At 39.6% G+C, this 24297-nt stretch overlaps 1 protein-coding gene across 3 annotated transcripts in view; it reads right to left on the bottom strand.

The window, feature by feature from the left end:
- RARB (retinoic acid receptor beta) overlaps positions 1–24297 on the bottom strand; it is a 357943-nt gene that overhangs the window by 125637 nt on the left and 208009 nt on the right. For all 3 annotated transcript variants that reach the window (XM_039836737.1, XM_039836736.1, XM_039836738.1), the window contains one exon: positions 5552–5700. In XM_039836737.1, the coding sequence (XP_039692671.1) occupies positions 5552–5700 (149 nt within the window). The remainder of the gene's footprint in view (positions 1–5551; positions 5701–24297) is intronic.

The raw sequence follows: 24297 nt of genomic DNA on the forward strand, positions 1-24297 counted from the left end.
GTTTCCCCTTTGGCTCACACAGCTGGTTCCTTCTCAGCCATGAGATCTTACCTGACCCCCTATCAAATCACGTAACCCTCAATTATTCTTTACCCAACCATTTGTTCATTTCCTTCCAACTACAAATTGTTTATTATCTGCTCCTTTGTGTAAGACAGTAAGTTCCAGAAGGAACTTGTCTGTCATGTTCACCATTGCATCTCCAGCATCTGGCACTGGCCCTGAAATTCAGTCGGTGTTCAATAAATATATGCTGAAGGATGACGAAACGGTGAATGTAATTGCCAGAAGAGACTTACCCATGTAACTGGGGAATAGTAGAAGACAGCATATAATCAAATGCCAGCTCTGGTATACCAATCTTTTTGCAAGGTGACTTTGCTACTTTTCCCCTTAAGGGGAGGAGTCTATTTCTCCACCCATTGAATCTAGACTTGACCATGTAACTGCTTTGGCCAAGGGAACATTAGCAAATGTGATACAACCAGGAGTGTGCACACTGGTGATGTCTTCTCTTACCGATGGGAACCCATCCACTACCACGTGAACAAGTCCAGGCTAGGCTAACAGATGAGAAACAACAACTTGGGAACAGGATCTGGTCACCCCGCTAAAGCTCCAGTCATCTGAGTGAGGCCACTGTAGACCATCTGACCCAGGCCAAGCCAGCCCAGACAAAAATATCTGAACAGAATCGTAACAAATAATAGATGTCTATTGTTTTAAGCCAATGAGCTTTTGGGTTATTTGAAAAGCTAACTGATACAGCAGCTCATGAAATACATTCCAAAAACCACTCCAAACTAAGATGTAGGTGTTTTTGGAAGTAGCTCCCTTGAAAGGAAATTGCTAATTTCTCTGACTTTAGATGATAAGGAAGTGGGAGCTGAGCAGAAACAAGGAGGTAGAGAAATACCAGACAGGGAAAGTGGTCTTGAAGTTCCTGCTATGGAGCCTGGGGCAAGTGGACATCAACTCTTATTAGCAACTCTGCTTAAGCAGGTGGGGATTGGGAACGATGTCCACCCCTGCCACCCACAGTCCACCAGAAGCAACTGGCCTGCCACCTTTGGCAAAAGTGCTTTGGGCTATCAGTTCTCAGTTTTAGAAACTGTAAGAAAGGACATACCATCATGTACTTTAGCTGAGGCCAGAAAACTAGGCCCAAGGGCCAAAAGTAACCCGCTTGTTTTTGTGAATAAAGTTTTATTAGAATATAGCCATACTCATTCTTATACATATTGTATATGGCTCCTCTAATACTATAATGGCAGAATTGAGTAATTGCAACAGAGACCATATGGCCTTCAAAGCCCAAAATAGTTACCATCTGGTTCTTTACAGAAACAATTTGCCAACCTCTTACTAAGGTAATCAGAGGAGGTTCCATGGAATTGTTGGGTCTTAACTTGAATCCTGAAGGAAGGAAGCAGTGTTTATTTTTGTATAAAGGAATGGGAAATTGCTAGAAGGACATTGCAAGAAAGAATACTAAGATTATAACTGATTTCACACCACTGCGTGCAAAAGTCATTATAAGTTAATAATACAAATGATAACTAAGAATATGTACCACGTATTATGTGCCAGGTATTAGTCTATCTGCTTTATAGTAATTCATTTTATCCTAACAACAATATTAGATATTATCTCCATTTTTCCAAATGAGAAGAGAGACATTGAGAATTAAAAATGTCTTCCCAAAGTAAAAAAAACTGGCGAGTAGCCTAGCGAGTAGCTAGGATTCAGATCCTGGTATTATTACTCTAAACTCTACATTCTTTGAAAGTTACAAAAATGGAAATATGAAATATGATGAAGGCCAAAATTGTGCATACATTATAAAAGACATGAAAATCTGCTTTATAACTTTATATTGTTAAACCTTGTTGGCTAACACCACCACACGTTCATTTTATGTACTTTTTGTCCTCTGCAAAAAATTGCCATTGCTCAGCTGGAAATCCCCTAAGTGGGGCATCCCTATGGTGCATCTAGTGGTTATGTTACCAGGGTGACGCTGTGTCAACATAGCAGCCACTGACCATTCATAGGTGGATCACGATCTATTCATTAAATTCTGAGGCTGAGATTGCCTCCTGATTCCTAGGAAGACAGGTTTTCTTTCCCAAACAATAATCAATAAGGTCATCGTGGTAATGATAGGCAGAAGCCACTTCTTTAAGAAGGGCATTACTTCAAGATATCAACTCGGCTCTGTTTCGGAGTTCTACTTAAAACAGAGGCTCCTAGCCCAGGGTAATGATCTCTGATCTCAAGGCAAAGGATGGGCCAACAATTCTCACAGGTCAACCAGGAGCCTAGAGGTACCTACTGGTAGCTCAAAACAGTCTACCTATCATGCATGGGAACCATTACAAACAATCAAATTATTATATGTTGAATTCCAGAATAGAAGTTGTTTCTTGATTCATTACCTTATTATCACAGGGGAGAGATTCCTAATAGATAGTTTCCAATAAGATTAACCTTTAGACAGCTTAAATTGATATACCCGTCCTAGAGGGCATTTTGGCAATTTGTATCAAAAGCTCTAAAAATGTATAAAGACACTGACATAGAAATTCTAGTTCTACTAATTTAACCGAAGAAAATGATCAGATACATATCTAAAGGCCATATATTAAAGTGGTAGTTAAAACAGTGAAGCACTAGAAACATCCTAATTGTATAACAATAGGAGACTAGTTAAAGAAATTATGATGTAAGCATAAACTACTGTATTAATGGTACAACCATAAAAACTATGCAGTTGTTTAAATTTGGTCATGAAAGGTTATTAAATTTAAAAAAGAGGTTAAAAGCAGTATGCAAGATAAAATTCTATTAAACAAAAAGAAAAGAACAAAAATAGCAATATCTATATGCCCATAGAAAAACAGGTTCTACTGAAAAAAACAACAGGTTCTCTGCTCCTAGGGTAAAACTATGGCTGTTTAAATTTCGTACTTTTTTTATACAATAAATTCTGCATTGTACTGATAATTTTAAAAAAATAATTTAAGAAGTTATATTTCTTTTTCTTTGGCTAGTCCATTAAGATTTTGTATTCTCATGTTTTTCAGTTCTGTGAATTGTGCCACTGTATGTTCCCAGCAAGCCAAAATGCAGACCAGTCTTTCTCAAGGGGAAAAGGCAGCCTACTCTTTTCAGACACCCACTCACAAGACAAAAACCCTCAAATTCAACAACTGGCTGGCAAGCTCAACTGACGTTACTGGGTTTATAGCTTTGTTAAAAAGATATATTATAACATGACTCGGAACAGCTTAACCAAGTTTATCAAAGTTGTTTGGGCCAATGTGGGTTTTGTTTTTGTTGGGGTTTTTCCTAAAAAGAGTCAGAATCCCAAATTAAAACAAGAGATTCAGGGAATTAGCTGACTAAGGGCTGATTAAAACATTTTGTACCAGGCAGATTGTGAAACAGCTTAATATGCAGGGCCTGGAATCTGGCATGAGAAGAGACACTGGATAATTTCTTTTCCCAGGATATAATGGGAGTAGGTAAGCTGAGTTATAACACACCTCATTAAGATTTGTGGACATGAGATGACTTAAAAGTTTTTGAAATATGAGTGTTTTTTCATTTAACTTTCAAATGAGCATTAGAAAATTACTTATACATTGCATAACAAGTAATTTATTTATCTATTGGACAAAGTGAACTGGTATTCTGCTGAAGCCTTCCCAAATCTCAGGATAAATTTAAGTAGATTCAGCTAGAGGTGACCAATAATAAAGCAATAATTAGATACACAAATATTTCGCTTTTTATCCAGCTGCCACTGGTTGCCACATTAACTTTCCTGACCACTATATCTGAAGCTTCTTAAAGAGAGGAATTCTTTTAAAACAACCAACATAATACCAGAGGTAGAGAGCTGTGCCTGTCTTTAATGAATTTCCCCAAACTAGCCTTACCCCGTAAAATAATACATGTTTATTCAAATGATTTGAAAGAAGGGGAAACTCACATAATTTCTTTGAGGGGCTGAGTGACATTTATGTCTTTGTTTAACTTACATCTTTAAGCACCCATTATGGGCCAGAGTGTGTGTGAGGTGCGGGCAATAGAGCTCAAGTCCTATCCACTATGTGTTCAAAGGCAACTAGAGATGCAGTGTGGTAGGTTGCATGTAAAAATGATGCTAATTTTCCTTCCTGCCTGCCTCTTAAAATGTGACTTCACAGCTCCTCAAATTAATAAGAGGAGTTTATGTTCCTACCTCTTAAGTACAGACTGGCCTTATGACTTGCTTTGGCCAACAGAACATATCAGAAGCGACAGTGTGCCACTTCTGAGCCTCAGCCTTTCAAGACCTTTTGCGCTTCTGTTCTCTCTTCTGGAACTCTGCCTGTACACATAGCCAAGGCTAGTCCAATGAGAATGAGAGACCACATGGAGGAGAGCTGAGGGTCTCCATCCAATAGGCAGTACCCCCAGAAGCAGAATCAGTTAGCTAACCAGAGATACATCCCGGAGCACAGCTAAAACCAGATGAAGCACCCACAGGAGCCTGGCCTAAAGTGCTGACCCATAGAATTGTAGGCTAAATAAAAAGTTATTGTTTAAACCATTTAGTTTTAGAATGGTTTGTTACACAATAGTGCCGAACCAATACACATAGTAACAAAAAGTGCAAACTCCAATAAACTAAATACAAATGTCATGAAAATACAAATGCCAAGATGGGAGCACCTGTAATATTATTCCAAAATGTTGACAATTTACCAATGAATCACGCAATTTAGATATATAAACAACACACCTGAACACTCACTGGGGAGAACATAAAAAAGTTGTATATATAGGGAAGAGATGGCTCAAGACAGCCATAGTTCCTTTGAAAAACTGTCTATGGATGAGCTGGATTTGCCTGTGAAGTCATCCTTTGTTTCTTTTCTCTCTTAAAAAAAAAATAAGCTCTTTCACTCAATTAAGCCTGTTGGACTCGATAACAATTGTCTAGCTTGATTCAAAGCAGCCATATCCTCTCTGACACATGTTCAGCCTCCACTACTCTGTAGGCTGGAATTTTAAATCCAGTTCCCCTGAATTTATGACACACACACAGTAGCAAGTCCCTACAGGCTGAAAATCAAACTGTAATTCAAAGGCCACAGGGCTGAGGAAACAGCCAGAAGATAAATCCCAATTTCAACCTTGGATTCTCTTCACGTTGATTCAGTGGACTGTCAGTCATATTTAAAAATAAAATAAAACTACAAAGACACCAGACAGCATGTTTTAAAGAGAAACAGGATGATGCTTTTCAGAACTCCTTTAAAAGGCTCTTGTTACCTGAAAAGACCAAACATTTGGTCCCAGTCATTTGTAGAAGTTTCTAAATTTTCAACTGATGAGCTATAAGGAGGAAGTGAAACCATCAAATGCAGCGAAGCCCACCATGCTGATTGGAGGTGACGTCACAGATGGCAAAGCAGCCCATTTCTGGAGCTGGGGAGGTCACCTTCACGGAGCATGTGTAGAACGAGAGCGCTGCAGGCACTGAGCCGTGGGTACTCACCTTACAGCCCTCACAGGCGCTGACCCCATAGTGGTACCCTGATGATTTGTCCTGGCAGACGAAGCAGGGTTTGTACACGCGAGGGGGAGGAAGTGGAGACGGAGGGCTCGGGACGAGTTCCTCAGAGCTGGTGCTCTGTGTTTCAATCGCTACGATGGAGAGAAAACAGATTTCAGTTCATTTCTTTTTCGCCAGTGAACTCAAAGGCCTCTGCCCCAAATTCAGCAATAACATTAGCAAAGATAGGCCCAAAAAACCAGTCATCGCAGCAGGCACAAGAACTCAGAGGAGTGCCGTGACTTGTCCAAGATCAACAGGGCAGTGGTAGAGCCAACACACAAAGTCAGATCTTCACACTGCAAACCCCAGGCTCTTGACACTCTTCAGTTTCCTCCAGCTTTTGATTAACTTAGAGTCTCAGAAATAACTTGTCTGACCCTGTTGTTCACTTAATTAAAAGCAAATTTCCTGAGGACAAATAAAGAAAATGCCCAAAATAGCCATTCAACAAGTCTATGGGGAGGGCCTTTGGCACACAGCCACAACCAGTCTTTATTAATACTAATAATGGCAAGACCTTTGCTACTCAAAGACTGCTCCCTGGATTAGCAGCATCGGCATCGCTTCAGAGGTTATTAGAAAACATAGCATCAGGCCCCAGCTCAAGCTTATGGAATCAGAATCTGCAGTTTAACAAAACCCTCCGTTGACTGAAGGTACAATTAATATTTGAGAAGCACTGATTTATAATTCCAATGGCACAGAGTCAAGCTGCTCTTTATTCTAGATTTAAAAATACACGATTTCCCCATCTCATTGTTTAAGCACCCAAATTCCATGGAATTCATAGAATTTAAGACCTATGTATTCTCCCATCCCTACTCTCCAGATTTATGTTCAAAGAAAGACTTAGCCCTACTCCAATCACAGGTAAAAATGCTCATAAAGTATGATGGAAATGGGAAAGGGAGTGATTGAAAGGATCAAATAATGTTCCAGAATCTTCCAATCTCCAAGTCACTTGACAATATACAGGTTTTCCTGAGTATAACATTCCTAGTTGTTCCATTGCTCATAATCCCAGGTTAGATATTCTGCTGACTCAACTGTCCAAAGCCGAACTTTCAGCAAGTTGGGTCAACCAATCTATCTTGTTCTCGCAATCCTGCTGCCACAGCAGGCTAGTAATCCACCTCAACTACTGCAATAGCCTCTTCACTGTACCTATGCTTGTACCCTAGGGTCCATTCTTCACAAAAGCAGTCAAGGTAATTGTTCAAAAAGTTAACATTGATCCCTCTCACTCAGCAGTCTAAAGCCCTCCAATAGTCACCAGTTAGATCAAAGTCCAGCTCCTTACTCTGTGTTACAAGGCTCTTCATGACAAGCCCATTAGCAATGTCACCAAATCCAATGATTCTCCTAATTTATTGATTTCTAAACACTTGGCTTCTATTCTATTTCTCGAATAGGCCAAACTGTCATACCAGCTTAAGGTAACTGCACACTAGTCATTTCTCCTACTGCAAATTCTCAGACCTTCACGAATCTGGTTCCTTTGCATCTCTTATGTCTTAAAGCAGATGCCACCTTCTCAGAGATGACTTCTCTAAGTAAAATGCCCACTCCTCACACCTCATCACTATATCCCATTATTTTATTTTATTTTCTATAAAACTCTAATGAATGTCTAAATTTAGAAAGTTTGTTTGCATAAGATTTATATTCTATCTTGGCCACACCCTCAAGTGTGGGTTTCATGAGGCCAAGAAATTTAACTACATGGTTTACAACTGTGTTCCAGGCTTAGAAGAGGTCCTGGCACAAAGTAGATAGGTGATCAATAAATATTTGTTGAATTGATAAACTTTTTCCTTTTCCTTTTTCTTCTTCATTCCAAACACTAAGTGCCCCTCTAAGTTGTTAAATGATATAATTGGAACCCAAATTGCTTTCATATACTCATTGGCTTCATTAAAAAGTTATTAATTATCCATTTGGAATAGAATCAAGTATAATTACAGTATTTTCATAATTCAGAAGAATCTTGGAATGAATTCATTAGAGTCATTCAGGTCTAGAAGATAAATCTATTAGTCTTTACTGCTTAAAACTGAAGTATCTGGGAGGAAGAAAGCCCTTACTCTGGGTAGTTTGGCATGATTATGTTAAGTGTTCTATAGATGGGTCAGCATCTAAGATGTCACTAAAGCTTAACAGACCAGCTATCAGGCTGTAAACGCAAAAGCATTCCTCACACTAACTCACACTAATCAGCTTCACCGAAAGCAAATGAGTAACAATAACATGAAGAAAAAAACATACTTGCGAAAAGTACAAAATAATATATGGTTAAAAAAAAAACAAACAACAAGGACATACATAGAATTACAATCACCTACAATCTTTTCACTGAGAAAATCACTGTTATCATTTTGGCATATACCTTCCAGACCATTTTTCTATGCATATAAATGTTTTTGGTTGGTTGGTTTGTTCACTAAAGTGGAATTATACCATAGATTCTATTTGGGACTTTGTTTGTTTAACTTGTTCTATCATGAGTTTATTTCCACGTCAGTAAGTATCTTTCCCACAAAACATTTCATTATGATGAACATCTTTGTAGCTAATCTCAGCACATCTCTGACTTTTTCCTTAGGATAAATTCTTAGAAGTGGAATTATTAGTTTAAAAGGTATGGTTATTTAAAATATTTTGTTAGTTTTTAATTCATGTTGATAAATTTGACTTCTAGAAAGCTGTGTCAATTTACACTCCTAAAAATAAAAAAATGAGCCCTTCCCTAGATGCCTCTCAAATCTTTTGGACTGGTTCTACTTGAGTGCCTCGACTTCCACTCAGCGTTTCAACAACTGACAGAAGCCTGTCGTCACCACTATGATCAATCCTGCATTGTGTTCTCCGCAGAAGCAATGTGGGGGATGTGTGTTTTCATGTCCTACTCGCTCTTGTAGAACAGCTAATCTGGCTTGACTAGGGAAGTTGTAAATAGAATTGTTAGGGCTGGATTCAGCTGTCAGAGCTATGCCCTGAATTTCAAAAGTGGGTGGTAATTTCCATAAATATGCCACTTCGAATACATGTACTCAGGAGAGTACAGCATTTCACCCTCCCAAAGAGAGAAAACAGAACTGAGGACAATTTAATACCCAAGAGACTTGGGGCGAAGTACGCAAAAAGGGGGAAGCTTCAAAAATCCCAAAGTATTTTACAAAGGTTGGAAAAAGTCTTCTTCTATGGATGAGAGTCATTTAAAACGAATGAATCCAGAAAGTTTTTCCTGAATAGCTGCCATAAGTGAAAATGTTCTACTGTAAGCAATCAATAGTGAGGGCGCTGGACCTCTATTAAGGCTGTGGTGATTTTGCCAGCAATGCTATGAACTTTCCCATATCTGTACAATAGATGTTCATGTGTTCAATCATTTATTTTCTCTGAGTGATTATAATGTGCCAGGCATTGTGTTACAAGTGGTGGATGGTACATGGTATAATTCCTTAGCCTTGACGAGTTTGGCTTAATAGAGAGTAAACCAACAATTAAAATATAACACAGTAGTTCCCAAACTTGGCTGTACATCAGAACTACCTCGAGAGCTTTTAAATACCCTAATGGGCAGGTTATATCCCAGACCTATTACGCGAGAATGTTTGTGAGTAGGAGTCAGTCTTCAGTGTTTAAAACAAATTTTTTTTTTCCTAGTGAATCCAAATTGCAGCAATTTGGGAACCACTGACATGATAAATATCAAAATGACAAAGAGGTCTTCGAGCCGTATTCAGCCCCAGGAGAAATCAAGAGAACTTCCCAGAGGAGGTGACCAGGCTGATTTTAAAAAATAAATTGATTCTTTCTATTGTGGTTTGAAATTGAATCCTACAAATGCCATAAATGAAGCCCACACAAACGTAAACAAAAAAAGTCTTATATATGACAAGAAATAATCTTCAGAAAAATTTTCCTCATGGCTAGTAAAGAGTTAAATATTTGACTATATATATCACCCTCAAAATTGGTAATCTACGGTCCTTTGTTTCCTCTGTGTGGCCTATAATACTGAGAATAATGCAAAGAAAAAAATCTCAGTGGTGTAGTCAGATTGCCAAAGCTAGCCTTAAGCAAACATGCCAAAACAAGTTCTAGAATTATAGCCAGGATATGGCACCAATATTAAAGCAAATTTGTATTTTAATGCAACCTCTGGCCTTTTTGGTAATGTAGCAAAATATACTTTGCCAAAGTTCATTAGGGCTCCCCTTCCCTTTTTGTCCACCCCACCAGCACCACTACCACCATCAAGACAATGGCAAACAAGGGAGAAGGACAGTCTAATGGCTCCCTTTTCCTAGTCATTTTGGTATTTAAGGTAGCTACAGGGCGCTTGGCCATTGATCTGTTCACTGTCATCCTGCTTAAATCAATAATCTATTAGTCCCTTTAAATTAGAATTAGATTCATCAAATGCCCTTGAGAGGCCTCAAACATTTTGTTCCTTATTTCAGACAAACAGAATCAGTCTATGGAATGATAAAATTTTTGCTTGCAAACTCTGCAGGCTCAGCAGAGAATGTGTCCTCTGTTAGCTCATTCAGCGATCTCAGGGAGGCCAAAAAAGCAGTTTTTAGACTTCCCAAGGGGAAAAAAGGCTTGTGTCATTCAATAAAACAACTGTACTCCAACCAACCTGATGTGATTTCAGTTTGGGGAAGGAGCCTTTGAGGAATAATTCGGATCTGCTTTTTGCCTCCTGCTTTTATTTATTTTCTTGCTTACTTATTGACTTATTAGGTTCTCTTTGGTGCTTGCATGCCCAACAAGCAGTAGCCTCTGATGTGAGTTGCCTTGCTTTGTCAGGGAATGGCCAAGACAGAGAAACTTCTGCTACCTGGGCAAGATGGATGCACCAAAGCTCTGTGAGTCCCTGCCCAGAGCAGAGTCAGCACCAGAGATGCGAGGGGGCTTCTCTGGGCTGCACACATGCAAAAGGGGAAAGCGAGCCAAACCAAACCTGCAGACAGAAGCTTCCATTCCATATTTTAAACCTCTCCATCTCTGCAACATAGAGATGGCTGTTACTGAGGAAAACAAAGCTAGAATCACTTTCCTTGCATAAAATTCATTACTGGTTGTTTGTTTCTAAATTAATGCTCCTCAAAGTGTGGTCCAGACCAGCATCGGAATTACTGGGGGTAGGGAGGTAGGCATTTGATTTAAATTAGTGATTTTCAGACTAAGGCAAAGTACCATTTCTTACCCACCTCCCAACCCCTCCCTCATGGATTGAGACAATTAAATAAAAACAAATCCCTAGAAAAAATATACAAAATGAATCTCTAGAAAGAAGGGTTTAGAAAAAAGATGTCCAAAACACAAGCTCCAACATAAAATAAAAATAATAATAATAATAATATAGAAAATTACTCTGTCAAATTGCTGTAGAAGTTTCTAAACATTTGCTCTCAATCTCTACACTTATCTCATCGTAGGCTGGTGGTAGGCCACTTAGGAATGGACAAAGGTCCACAGTTAGAAACATTTTTAAAAGCACTACTCTGAAAGGCTTCAAACTCAGAGGCTGTTTGCAGGCAAAATAAAAACAAACTAAATGAAATCTCCACTAACCAAGATGGTACAAAGTAGAATGCCAATGCTCCCAGTGACACAGCTTTCTCAAACATGGCCACAACTCTAGGGGTTAATTTGTTCCCAAAATAAGAGGAAAAAAGAAAAAAGAAAGAAAAATTAATGCTGTTGCCTGTTAAAAAAAAAAAGACTTGGCACTTACAAACCTAACTCACCTGAGAAAACAGTATAAATGTCTTTGTTGTTACAACACACCTGAGTGTCATTTAAACACAAAGTCTCCAACAATAGTTCCCTTCACAATTCCTAACATGCTTGGCATTTTTCTAAAGGTTAGATTAAGTAGCTGATACCATTTTTAAGAGAGAGCTCAGTATACAATTTTTTTCTTTGTGAGAACTAATTTACTGCTGGCTAAACCATGTTGACAGATTTCAGGATTTTATGTTGGGCCTGATTAGAGGCAGGCAGGCAGGCATCTTGTATTATGAAAGCCCTGCCTTTTTACTAGAACCTTCCATGATTAAGACAGTATTTTAATGCACTCTCTGGGCAGCTGAGCCTTAAAAGAAAAAAAAAAAAAAAAAAAAGAGTTGTAAAGCAAAAGGCATTTCCTGCATGGCCCCAGGGGAATTTTGAGCCCAGGGCTTTGGGACCCGGTGGGAGGGAGTAATTTCAGCTAATTAAGGGAGAATAGCAAAGTGTTGCATTTGGTCAAAACATTCAGTTGGGCTTCATTTTTGTTGGCACCAAAGACAGCCGGTCTGGATTTTTTCCCCCTTTTTTTTCTGTGTATTCACTGCAGGATCGCAGGGCCCACAGCTCACATACATTAGGGAGAAAGTCAAAGGAAACGCCAAAGTTCAACTAAAGTACAAGTAATTAGAACCAGATTCTCCCCTGCGTGCATGTGCGCATGCGTGTGCGAGTGCGCATGTAGATATTTTATTAAAATATAATTTACTTGAATCCAAATGTTAGCGTGGGGGCAAAAGAGCTCCATACTGTCGCTCATTTAATTTTTCTGTCGCCTCTTCCTGAGGGGGTCTGCTTTTAATCATCTTTCAGGAGCAGCGGTTTGTTTCCACACACGTGGGTTTTGCAAATCTGTGAATCGCATTCTGAAATTAGGTAATTGCCAAACAAGAAAAATGCTGCTTTGAAATGGTCTTGCCGCACACTGCTGCTGGCTTTGATATTATTAAGCAGTTCCAAGATTAGTCCCGGGTTTGGGGCAGGCAAAGGAAGGAGGGGGTGGGGGGAGAAGGAAAACATCATCGAGGGCCTTTGGCAGTCTTGACTCAGTAACCTGCCCGTGACCCTGAAGAAGTGTGTGTTTGCCCGGGTCACCCGGGATCCTGGCCGAGGGCTGGAGCTGGGTTATGAGAATCCCTGCTATTCTGACCACACAGGCAACAGGTGCTGAACCCAGGCAGAGGACAAAAGGCAGGGGCCGTACGGGAAAGGGGACGTGGGGGGCGGGGGGACTTTGATTTTTGACTCTTTAAAGAAAGCCTTGCTTTGCAAAATGTGGTCTCAGGTCAGCAGCATCACCATCACCTGGGAACACTCAGCTCTACCCAGAAATGCCTGCCAATCTAAATAGGCATCTTAAGAAAATCCCCCATATTATTCTAATACACATTAACAACATTTGAGACACCCGGATTTAAAAATGTCTTGTTACTGTCCTCACCTCCCCAGAATCTCAAACATTTTGATGAGTCAATTTGGCATGGGAACTCTGTTTCCCCTTTGCACAGGTCCTCACTAAATACTCTACCTTGTTAAGTACTTAATACATTAAGATCTTCAAGCTGGGTGTGTGTTTATGCTCACCAAAAGCCTTCGTTTTCTCCCACGGAATGTTGGCAGTGGATTTTAGTTGGCAGTGGGTTCTAGTTGGCAGTGGGTTCAAAGTTACACTGGAAGAGCTTGAACTAATAGTATCTACTATTTACTGAGCCCTTACTGTATGCCTGGGGCTGTGCTAAGAGCTTAATATGCATTAACCCCTTTACTCCTCCCCAAAACACTGGGGAGGGGATGACCAGGAACTCTGCAATGAGGAAATTTAAGAACACAGTGCCTCTCTCAGCCTTTATAAAAGAAATTTTAATGGCTTCATATATATGACTATTATTTCATGAAAACCCATAGCTTTTTAAGTTCTCCTTTTCCATCTCCTTCATTTATTTCCTTTGCTAGAAACATCACCGGGTGTGGGGTGGTCAGGACTATTTATTCAAACTTGAGAACTGCAGAATTGTGCCCCGCGTTATCTTTTAATTCACGGTTCTAATTTTCCAAACACTGATTTGATTCCAGATATGGTTAAATTTGACAAGATAGTTTAGTCCTTAAAAAGAGAGGCTCAGCATCCACTAATCACTCTCTACGATAGCTACACCTGCCTGGGCTCCCAGCCAGCAGCAGAAATTATTCCTGGGACTGACTTTGACCATGGGAAGTGCTGTCATATTTTCATAAGGGACCATGGCACGTTCAACTCCTACATTTCATTTTTATAATGTGCTTTCTTGCTTCAAGGAACATAGTCGAAATTATCTCATAGGTTATTTTGGGTGACGTTTTTAACAGATGATGCTTTATATCACTATTTTCTAGGACAATACTAAGATAGCTTATGACAGGGTTCAAATAAATTCCCCCTTAAAATCACTTAACAGGCCTACCCATATAACTACTTATTAATGATGTGAGCTGAGAGGCATCAGAAATGGAACTGTATTCACGGAACAAATGTTGGAACGGGTCTCGGGAGTCATGTGTGGATGAAGCTAATTACATTGCAATACTAAGATCCCCCGAAGAGTGTATCTCAACACCAAATGATTCAGTTCCATATTCTGCTTCTAATCAGGATTCCCATCATTTCTAAAAAGCAATTATTGCACTAATAAATGACATTCTATTATCTGTTCAAATTCCTGCACACAGATTAAAACTGGAGCATTAAAATATATATCATTTCATATACAATTCTTGGCTTGTACACTGTAAATATATTTATTTGCAAACCACACTGGTGCCAGAGTTACAGAAAAGTAATGGGGAGATAGTTTTTGGAATACTTAAGGAAGATGAAAAGGAAATTATGCTTTGTCACACAGGAATCCTTGCCACCCTTCTGAGGTCTAAAAAAGTGCAAGTGAGATTACACCAGAATTTAGCCACACCCCTCTTAACAAAATTAGATTTATTTGGTTATGTTTGCCGCAAGGAGTTTTTGTTTTGTTTTGTTTTTTACAGGTGTACAATCACATTAGTGGTCTCAGAATAACTTTGAAACCCATCTAATCCTTGTTCCTAAAAAAAAAATAAAACAAAAACAACAACAACAAAAAACTACAACACCATGAGCCTACAGAAAATTGTGTGTAGGAAATGATGGCAAGGGCACAGGCTTTGCTGCCAGATCGACCTGGATTTGAATCCCTCTTCTGCCACTTACTAACTTAATAGAGTTTTCTTTACAGTCTCAGAGCCCCAGTGTCTCTTTCATAATAAACACAGACAATCCTAAAATTCTGGTTGCTGAGTTGGTGAAAGGGTACATTGTTTGCAACTTGCCTGGCACACAGTAAGTGCTTAACAAGCAATAGCCAACCAGGACCTCTACCCACCGCCCACATTTCCCTTTTACCTTCTTTAATTTAGGGCAATGATTCTTAACCAGCACTTATTTTCCCCAAGAGATACTGCAGTGTCTGAGACATTCTGGCTGTCGTAATTGGGGGCCAGTACTGAAACTTAGTGTGTAGAGGCCAGGGATGCTACTAAACATCCTATAATACACAGGACAGTCCCTACCCCTCAAAATTATAAACAGTGCTGAGGTAAGGATGCTACTTGTGGGGAGACTTCAGGACAAAGGAGTGGAACAGCAAATAATGTCCTGCAGCACCAGAGAAGTGGAAACTGCACAGTCCTAGATGGTAGACGGCATGAACTCAGTCCCTAACTCTGCCTGTACACAGTCACTTCGCCTTCCTGAGCCTCAGTTTCCTAATCTGAGCATCAGAGATGACAAGTATGCTTACTACATTGCAGGGTTTGTATTTTGTAAACTACAGAACTATAAAAACACAAACATAATAACACTTCATTATTAGAGCATTTGGGGAAAAGTGTTAGGTAAGCCATATATTAATGTGATTAAAGCTGTTACCTTAGAAGGTGACAGAAACATCTCTAGGGCCTAGTCTAATCGATAACTTACAACAATATGAATAACAAAGTTATGGAGCATGTACGATGGGCTAGCCAGCACCCCCATTCTGTTCTGACCACTTTATATATATTAATTCACTTGATCCTCATAATGATCCTACAAGACAGCTATCCTTAGTATTTCTTTTGTACAGGAAAGAAATTAGAGGCACAGGGTGGTTAGGTAACTTGCTCAAGGTCATACAGACCAAACCTTTGAGCGGGGATTTGAAGGCAAACGGTCTTTGGTTCAAGAGAATGGGTGTAACCCAGGTGTTGGGAGAATACAATGATATCCTCTCTTATGAGACTACACACAACTTCTCTGGCAATAGGCTGGCAAAGTCCCTGGCAACAGGTTTGAGAATTTATAGACTATATCTAAGTCACACACACACACACACACACACACACACTCACTTACCCCGTGATAAGGACCAGAAGTCAAACTGGAAAACTAAAAAAGAAAGAAGCTAAGGGGAGAGAAATAAAGCCCCTTTTTTTTTCCTTTCCAGTCAGAGCAATAAAGTAGGAAAGTCCCCCAGAAGCAAACACAGGAATGAGAAGACACACACCCACAACCACACACACACCCCCTTGAACCTCTCCAGCATCTTCCCTGCTGAGAAATCAACCCCCAGCAGGCAAAATGGCAGCAGCTAAGACCAAGGTTCAAAGGCCTTTGGCAGTGCTCCAAGGGCGTGTGACTACACACTGTCAGGAGCAGTAACTCAGCTAAATGTGACCTGCTGTCTGCCTGCTTTGGGGCTCTGCTGGGAACAGGGGAGCTCTGGACACCCCCATCCCTAAGCTGGTTCTCCCCCTTTTGCCAGTGGGCCATATGCACTGCCCTGACCAAAGTTCATCTGGCATCAGAATGAAACCAACATCCAAAATTCTAAAGTTGTATGATAGCTCTTCTGTCACTGTCTACAGATTTGAATGCCCTAAATGATGGGCTGAATTACTCTCTCCCCTGAAGACCACAGTGTGGGAGGAGTGACTAGAAGCGGAAAGATAGATAGTAAACATCCTTACCAAACCTTCTAGTTGAGTAATACGAAGATTTTGTTAGTGCTAGAGATGAACATAACATATCAGGTCAAAAGGATACATTTGGGGGATATTTTATTTTAAAAGATTCTTAAGTTTCTATATGGAATTGTTCAGATTACAGAAACACTAGAACACTGATTGTGTTTTTCTTTCCTAACGGTATTTCTCACTATTTCTTGATGTGAGAAGGATGAGAATTTCAAAGTACTTTAATTTTGGTTCTTAAAAAAGAAATTGCTAAGAAAAAATTAAACAAAATAATAATAATTCAAAAAAAGTTTTACCAATCTCTCAACTGTGAGCAGGCCCCAAGGCTTACATTTTTTTTTTTTTTGGATGTTTCATCCTTCAGGAAACTTTTCATCTTTGCCTACAAGTTGAGGCTTATGGTTGGAAGTGTGAATTCTGGAGCCAGCCTGCCTGGGTTCAAATCCTAACTCTCCCAATTACTAGCTGTGTGACTTTGGACAAGTTACTTAACCTCTCTGAGCCTCAATTTCTCCTTGTATAAAATGATAATCTATCCCTCTTTGGATCATTGTGAACAAGAAACAGGAAGTCTCTGTAAAGCACTTGGCACAATCCCCCTCACATAGCAGTGTTACATAAAGCAGAGTTATCACCATTACCATATCAAGGGTCATCCTTGGTGTGGATGAATCTCAATATTATTCACCTCCCCATCTTTCACCTACATATTAATCTTATGTCTTCATTTCCTGGCCTTCACTTCCATTTCCCTATCAAAATAGTAGTTGCTCCTGATGTACCTAAGAGATTCTCTATAAGCTAATATGAGTAAAGCAAGTTGTGTCACCTTTGCCTCCCTACACTCTCTGCAAATGTCCCTTCCTTCCCAGCCTCTAAGATATTGATCTAAAATACTGCAATGACCATTTTCTCATGGGTTTTCCAGGCCCATCCCCAATCCACATGCCTAGAAGCCTCAGAAGCAGCTTCTTTAAACACCTCCTTAACACCGTGATCTAGCATTTGAAAGCCTTCAACAGTTGCTGAAAACCCAGAGCAGAAAACCTTTGGAAGGAACACATGGGAGAGAAGGCAGCACAGGGCGGTGACTACCAGCCAACCACATCCAGCTGCTGACAATTATTTATTGAGCACCTGGCAGGGCCAGACACCGTGCTGGATGCTGGGTTATAAAGAAGTTAGAAGACACTGTTCTTGGCCCACGCAAATGGACAACTGAAAATATCAGATGGCAAAAATGGCCCCACGCTGGAGGAAGGAGTTGATGGGAGCCCACGTCTGCCATGACATGGCATATCACTTGCACACCAAAGGCTTCAGCTGCCTTGCCTTTAAATACTCTGTGCTTAAAAAAGTGCTCGGTACAGAGCATGAACGCAATAAATGTTGATTGAAAAAAATTAATGAATGAAAAGAATGAAATCCGCATAGAAATCCTTACATGCAATAACACAAAAATGATGATAGTTTCAGCCAATTCAGCAGACTCTGCTAACAGCATATATTATGTGGTGATGGATGATTTGAGGTGTTTTCACTCCCATTACCCCACTTACTCCATCATGATAAATGTATGAAGAAGAGCAGAGATTATTATCATTATCAGTTTTTAAATCTCCTTTATCGCAGGAGGAAACTGAAGCTCAGAGAAGTTAAATGACTTGGCCAAAGTCACACAGTAAAGAAATGGCTTAATCCAGAAATGGCTTCCTGAATTCACACACAAGATTATTATAAATAAATAATGAAGCACTCATTTCTAATCTAAGCCGTCCTATTAATTTTTCATGTTTTAAGACAAAGTCAGCAAACTTTTTCTGTAAAGGGTCAGACAGTAAGTACTTTAGGCTTTGTGAGCCACATGCTTGGTCTCTGTCTTAGCCGCTTAGGTCTGCCACTGTAGGGAAAAGGTAGCTGCATACAAGACATAAATGAACAGGTGTGGAATATTCCAATAAAACTTTATTTACAAAAACAGGCTACAGGCCAGATTTGGCTCCATTTTCTGAACCCCTGCTTTAAGATAAAAGATATTAAAACTATTTCTTCATATAGTAACTGCACATGTTACTATTGTAAAATCCATGCTTTTCTTTGCTTCCAGGGTAAAGACAGAGTATGATAGCCATATGTCACAGAGACGTGAGAAGTATTTTAAGGATGCTAAAATTACAGTGTATATAGTATTTATATACACTATAAAGGTGTAAGGTCTGCACCTTTCCTTCAAAACTAACCTTATGTATACATTTTTATTAGTTAGGGAGGTCAATATGTCTATCATAAATACAGTTTAAAATTCCTTCCTACATATTCTGTCTATTGGGATTATTTATCATGCCTTGTTCCCTGGCCTGGAGCCAGGAGGAATATGGGAGTTTTAATACCTTTAATCCATTACATGGATTTTTTTTAGAGCTCTATAAGACAAAATAAAATGCACTCTCATGGTCATACATGCAATAAACCTGATATGCCACTTAATATTTCATGTCCCATCTTATGTTTTAGTTGTGACGCTTTCCACGTGCAAAATGGACAAAATTTCAGCCATCTTCTTGCTCCAGTTTTTTTGCTGTTGTTTAGAGAACTCCTGAAAATTCATAAACAATAAATCTCACTGTTACTTTGAGGGGTGATTAATTTTGCTCCCTAATATTCTTAACAAGTATTAAAGTAATTGCGTGAATTAGTCGTGTTTATTTTTATTAGGCCATGTTATCTTGTTTTGAAAAAGAGGTGTGCATTTATTTCTAAATGCACAGTGAGTATGGTACCTAGTGTCCGAATATGGCCTTCTTAATTTAAGAACCACAGCTCTGTGGATCCACCATTGTGTGGGCCTTTACTCTGGAATCTGAGCTGCTCCTGTGATTTCCTTCTGATCAGCAGGCTGTGTGGCAAGAGTAATGTTATGTTACACAGGAGCCTAGATCATAAGGAGCTCCGCAGCTTCCACCTAGGTTTCTGGGAATGCTTATTCTGGGGGAAGCCAAGTAAAGGGCCCTGGGACCACCATGCTGCAAGAAAGCCCACATCACAAGAGCAGGCCACATGGAGACTGAGATGCTCAGACAGCCTTCGGTTGTTCCAGCAATATCAGCTGAGGAACTAGACGTGTGAATGGAGAAGACACCTTGAACATCTAGCCCTATTCAAATTCTCAGTCCAGCCCCAACACCACCAGACTGCAGCCACATGAAAGACCCCAAGTGAGGCAAGTCCTCGAAAGTTAATAATAAATTGTGTTTTTTAAGCCATTAAGTATTGTGCTGGTCTGTTATGCAGCAATAGGTAACTGAAATTAATTCTACAGTTATTATTAATTGAAGATTATTTATTGTGGAGCCGTGAAGAACCTGTGGTCAGGGCCCAACTCTTCCAGAATCTGGTAGATAGTAATTTGACATCATATGTACTATCCCAGCTTTGCATGCATTCCTGCCAGTTACATGAGCAATGGAATAATTCTATCAAAAATAATGAAATTCTCGATAAAAAAAGAGTATGATGATTGCTTGGCTGTGAATTTAAAGGCTGTGATTAGAATAAAATATAGAATAAAGCTCTTAAAAAATAAAAAGATAGACTGTAATGCAATGGGTATTTTTTATTTTTCTCAAATTGCTTGTAAAACTGGCTCACATCCACCTGAGCCCACATGTGAACACCACCTGCCTATCACCGGCACGCACCCTCCTTTATTTTGAGAAGCAGCTGTCTTCTTATAGGGTCGTTGTATTTTTATTTGTTCCTCCGGGGGACAGATTGAATTAGCCTCCCCACGCTGGACATTGCAATTCAAAATAATAGTAAAAGACCTGCAGGTAATGGGCCATAATACTCACTTGATACCCACTAAGGAGGGTTTCGATCACTTGCTCTCTGTTACCTTTTGCAAAACATCTGTTTCACATGAGCCAGTTAAAAGTGCATACATCTGTAAATAATAAGCCTGTGTGTGCACATAATTTAATGAATTAGGACATAAAAAGGAATCGAACAGTAGGGGCAAAGCAATTAGAGTAACTGCCCATTTTGTTAAAAATGTATTGTTTCCAGCTTTCACTTGGAAACCCTTTTATTATTCTGTGGGTTCTGAGGCTTCCAGAGTTCCTCATTCCCCCTCCTCACAAAGAAAATAGGACTGTACTTTGCATAGTTGGCAGAGGGAAAGAAACCTACATTATGCAAAGTTGAGGTGGGAACTTCCAACTCACTTTCTCCTCAAGAGATCCTCAGTGGGTACCTGAACCTCTCTGTGCTTGGGAACTCTCATCTGAAAAAGCGAACAATAACAGTACTTCCTCTTCAGGTGGCTGTGAGGTTTAGGTGACAGTAAGTCATTTTGTGCACCTGGCATATAATAGGCACTTAATGAATATTAATTATGATGATGACGATTATTTCATTCTTTCAAAAAACCAATCGCAACTTGCAATCATTCAGGGGGAAAAAACATTTATCTTGGTTCAAAAGTTTTTCATGATTTGGTCTTATTTCAATTTACTTTCACTATTTTCTAGGGATGGACCAAAAAAAGGGGAGGGGAGAGTCGGGGAGGAGGAGCAGCAATGTCCTGGTTAACAGGAAGTACAATCAGAAAATATTTCTAGGGTATCAAAGTGAGTGCCAGAAGCCCAAGGAAACATCCCATTTTTATATTCTCAGGCCAGTTTTCCAGCTAACACTTTATAAGAGCTTGTCATAAGAGCAAACCTGAACCTCCAAGTTTTGACAGCTCACTCAAGTTTACTTCAGGTGTTTTGAACAACCCACCAATATACAAATAAATAAAAGCAGAGACCACTTAAATATGTTCCGAATTTCAAGTTCATTTCAGCATATTTCTTGGACACCTACTGTGGGCCAGGCAGTGGGTTATAAAACACAGCACATACATATAAGCAGGAGAAGGTGCTGGTGGGAGACAGAGCATGGCATTTTCTAGAACACAGGCTGAGGCTTCATAAAGTATGGCCTTTTTCTCTCTGCCTCCCCAAAGTTAATAAGATACTTAAGCAGGGTGAAAGTAGCTTTAAAATGTTGGAAGATAATCTGTGTTCATTTGAAAACTAAGCAGGAGTGAAGCACAGGACTAGAAATTGTATGCCACATTGATATGATCGCTACAAAGAATATAATTAAGTCCAGCCCACTGGGATTCTGTGAAAATCTTGGTTTAGCTGGGCAAAGAGAGTGTTAGCAAAATAAATGCTAAGAATTTGCCAGGCCCCAGGAAAAACAGTTCCACCCAGAAGGAAAACAAGTTAAACAATGACTGAAATCACCACCCTGAAGTATTCTGTTTACATTCTCCTACATTCTATTTGCCATCTACATAAAGAGATAATTAGAGCTCCTTAAAAGCAATAGGAAAGAATAAAGGCTGAAGGAAAATGGAAATAAAGAGAATGAACAAATATTGGAAAAAAATATTAATAACTGAAGTATACAGAGCTGTGTTGTCCGATACAGTAGCCACTAGTCACATGAAAGCTAAATAAATTAAAATGAAATAAAAGTAAAAATTCAGTTCCTCAGACATATTAGCTACATTTCAAGTGCTCAGTAACCACACACGATCAGCAACAACTGTGTTGGACAACAGAGAATTATAGATCATTTCCATCATTGTAGAAAATTCTACTGGACAGTGCTGACATCCTATATTTTAAGGGGTGATGTGCTTGTACATATCCATTGGCTCAAACATAGTTAACTAAGTCCTGACCAGGCACCAAGTACTACACTAGCTCTGGGAAAACAGAAGTAAAGGACACAATATCTGACCTCAAAGACTTCCCAGGTTGGTAAGGGAACCCAACCAAGAAAAAGCAAATACAAACACACACACACAAAGGAGAAATGGGTAGAAACACAGAAAACAAACTTGGTAATTTTAATGGTAGATATGGTGGGAGTACTCAGAGGTGTTCCCTGTTTAATTCTTTCCTTTATTCTTCATTTAAAAACTTTTTCATAATAAAGTATTGGGGAAAAAACTCTATTTATTGAGTCTTACATATCAGATACTTTAAATATACTCTCTTACTTAAGTCTATGAGGGCTTGCAAGGAAGCTTTATGGATCCATTTTACAGATTAAGAAGAAAAACCGAGGCAGCTTGGAGCTCTAGCTCTCACAGCAGAGGCAGCGCATGAAGAGTGCCCAGTCCCACTGTATCACCCTGCACGTGACAGCGCTGTATGCACTGTAAGCACTGTATGCATCTTACAGATTTAAACCTACTTCCGTCTAGACCACTACATGACCTTTAGTAAGTCACTTCAATTAATCCATGTCTCTATTTCCTCAAAATATATAATTATTGGATAATTCCATTTTAAACAGAAGAAGTAGGTAGAATACGGCATATAAAAAAAAGAACAGTATATTGCACTAAACTATATTTGAAATCACCGAAATAAAAAGCATTATGCGAAAGGCTAATCATCATCATTATTTATGTAAACTTCATTAAGCAGTAATAATGGGGCCCTCTAAACAAAATGGATACTTAAAATAGGTGGCAAATGATGAAATACTGAGTCAACTCCATCATTTCTTAGAAAGTTCCCTCTCCCCCTTTTTTAAAAAATAATAGAAGACACAATTGTAATGCTGCTTACCTAAGAGACACCACCTAGGAATCAGTACCATCTCTAGATGAAGGTTACCAGGGAACCAGAATAACATGAAAAACCTTATTTCTCATTTCTCGCCTTCCTGTGATTCTTCGGTAAATACAAGACTAATCCTGACCCCGACTCCTGTGAACTATTGAGAGCTAGGCCAGTGCAGACTTCAATGACAAACAGAGACAAACAGGACGGAAAACAAAGGACAAAAGAGCAAAATAGTCTCATTGTTTCCTCCACAGTTTAAAAGCTGCGGCTTCTATTTAAAAAAATGTCATCAGAGGAAATGATGTGAGCTACAGTTCTATACCTCTCTCTTTTCTACATTGCTCCCAAACCAAAACGCTCCGTGGCCCTTTCTTGATATTGTTAGGGCATAACAATTTTTCTCCGAATTTTTCACTTGGCTGATGGAGATGACAGAGTTGGACTGTGAATAACTGCACTTGGAGGATAAGAAGACCTTCCTGGGACTTCAAACCCAGCTCTACAACTGTGTGACATCAGTCATGTTATGCGCCTTCTCTGAGCTCAACTGCCTCTTCTGTAAAAGAACAATAATCATTCTTTCCTCACAGGATTGTCTGTGAGGATTAACGGATAACGTATGTACAGCCGTGAGAGTAGAATTCTGTTAAACACTTAACCAGCCATAAAAATCCAAACTAACTAAAACCCTGCAACGTTTCTTCAATTTAATCTCGATTGTCAGAAGACAACGATTTCTTTCTTATCATAGGGCATAGATGTGATGATGGTTGTTATGGTGAACTCAAGATGGTGGTACATTCTTTGTCACCCTCATCGAGAGGTAGCCTTATTGAATCTGGGCTGGCCCTGTGACTGCTTACCCAACAGAATATGGTGAAAGTGACTCTGTGCCAGCTCTGGATCCAGTCTTTAAGAAGCTTTCGCTTCCTCCCTCTGGGAAGGCTCCCTCAGAATACTAGTGCCATGCTGTGAGAAGCAAAAGCCACATGTAGCTATTCTAGTAGATAGCCACAGCTGAGCACTCAGCCAACAACCGACATCAACTGCCAGTCATGGGAGTGAGCCTTCTTGGACTTCCAGCCCAGGTTAGCCCAGATGCAGCCTCATCTGACATCATGTAGAGCAGATCTGCCCAGCTGAGGCCAGTCCATCCACAGAAAAATGAGACCATAATTTGTGAGGCCACTAAGCTTTGGGCAGTTTGTTACACAGCAATAAATCACAGAA

This window comes from Pteropus medius, unplaced genomic scaffold, assembly GCF_902729225.1.
Source record: "Pteropus medius unplaced genomic scaffold, Ma_sr-lr_union100, whole genome shotgun sequence".
In the NCBI taxonomy this organism is placed as follows: Eukaryota; Metazoa; Chordata; class Mammalia; order Chiroptera; family Pteropodidae; genus Pteropus; species Pteropus medius.